Source organism: Elephantulus edwardii, unplaced genomic scaffold, assembly GCF_000299155.1.
Source record: "Elephantulus edwardii isolate Elephantulus edwardi_28Jun2011 unplaced genomic scaffold, EleEdw1.0 scaffold00048, whole genome shotgun sequence".
Taxonomy (NCBI): domain Eukaryota; kingdom Metazoa; phylum Chordata; class Mammalia; order Macroscelidea; family Macroscelididae; genus Elephantulus; species Elephantulus edwardii.
Window position 1 is genome coordinate 2,346,642 of NW_006399798.1, and position 1,768 is coordinate 2,348,409.

Sequence of the window (1,768 nt, forward strand, 5' to 3'; positions counted from 1 at the left end):
ACACCTGTATAAACACAGCACACCTGCACATATAACACATCTGTACACACACAGCACGACACCTGTATAAACACAGCACACCTGCACACACAAACCACACCTACTGACACACAGCACACCTGCACACAAATGCAGCACACCACACAGGTGCACACATTTCCCTGGAAGATGGCTGAGAAGGGGACTTGCTGGGTGAGCTAACTGGACCTCCTCACATGCTCGACAGCTAACATGGCTCACAGCAACTCTTGAGGAACAACACAGTCTGCCGTCTGCCTTTCTGCTCCAGGGGGTCTGAACGCCCATAGGGCAGGGCCAGCATGATGCCCCCACTTGGCTGAGCCTTCTCCCCTGCGGCTTCTGAATGACCACTGGCTTCTCGGTTCTCCTCTGCGGCTCCCTCATCAGGATGCAGGCCCGGCACATGACCCTAAGCCCCCAGTGCCACATGCCATCCCCTGAGTGGGAAGGCCTGCCTTCCCCCGGGCCACTCGTGTCTGCCTCGGGTCCCATCTACCAGAGAGAGTGGGAGACTAGCCCCTCTGATCAGGGTTGGGGGTGTAAGTGGGAGCTGGCCACCTGAGTCTGCCCTTGGACTCATCTAACAGAACAGGTCGGAGACTGTCCCCTCTGGTCAGCGCCAGGGGTGTAAGTGGGAGCTGACCTCCTCTCAGTCGCTTTCCATGGCTGAGCTGACAGGGGAGGGGCTGGGTCAAGAGAGAGCTGGCCCCCAAGGTCCCAGCTGGGTGACGTGAGCCGACTGTCCCTGCTTTGAGTCGGTTTGAATAACCTGGCTCCCACCCCCTGTGTGTCCTTGCCGCCATCACCTCTGCTGGGCTGGGAGGGACACACACCTCTCCTGGTTCCAGGCACAGGGCTCCAGCACAAGCTCTTTTGCAGGCAGGGGACATGGGGCTCCCAGCGCTGCCTGGCGAGCCCAGGCCTTCCTGGAGCACAGAGGCAGGGCAGGGACTTGTGTCCACCACCGCCCTCACCCGAGGCCCTGACTCCCGCACTCAGCCTGACCCTGGACCTGCCTGCCCAACTCCAGCAAACTTGCTCCTCCTTGGTCTGCCTGTTGTCAGCGAGCGGGGTGGCTGCGGGGTGGAGTGCACTGCACGGCACCAGACGGTAATTACTGCTCCTGGCTGCTCCTCCTCGCACCAGAGCTGAGGCCTGAACAGCGTGGGGACCACGAGGGACCACTGGGGCCATGGACTGAGCCTCAGGAGGCCATGGGGAAGCCAACAAGCAGCACAGGTCCTCTAGCCCGGACAGCAGGGCCGCGTTCCTCAGAGGGATGGAGTGGACAGGAGCAGAGCCAGTGTCCCCCCACCCCGCTCACCACAATCATGACGTAATGCCGGCCGCCCTGGTGGAGCTCTTGCACCATGGCCGGGAAGTCCCTGAAGCCATCCTGGTTGAAGGTGAAATCCCTCTTGGCGTCCATGTAGTCCAGGTCGTTCCACTGGACATCCTGCAGGCGACCACAGGGATGGACAGCTGTCAGGCTGGGAGGACAGTGCCCTGGTCTCTCAGCACCCCAACCTGCTCCTGCCCCCCAGGTCTCATGGAGGAGAGCAGAGGGCCCCTGGTCACATCCCCTGTTTCCCAAGACTCACCATGGCTCTTATCTAGGGGGCTCTTATCTAGTCCCCCAGGACTCACGGGGAGGCACCCAGGACTCACGGGGGTGGGGCCCAGGACTCACGGGGGAGGGGCAGGACTCACGGGGGAGGGGCCCAGGATTCACGAGGGAGGGGCCCAG

At 62.0% G+C, this 1,768-nt stretch overlaps 1 protein-coding gene across 1 annotated transcript in view; it reads right to left on the bottom strand.

The window, feature by feature from the left end:
- The window catches only part of GAA (glucosidase, alpha; acid), a 16,848-nt gene that overhangs the window by 9,267 nt on the left and 5,813 nt on the right, over nt 1-1,768 (bottom strand). Inside the window, exon 7 of the mRNA XM_006886333.1 lies at nt 1,346-1,478. Within this exon, the coding sequence (XP_006886395.1) occupies nt 1,346-1,478 (133 nt within the window). The remainder of the gene's footprint in view (nt 1-1,345; nt 1,479-1,768) is intronic.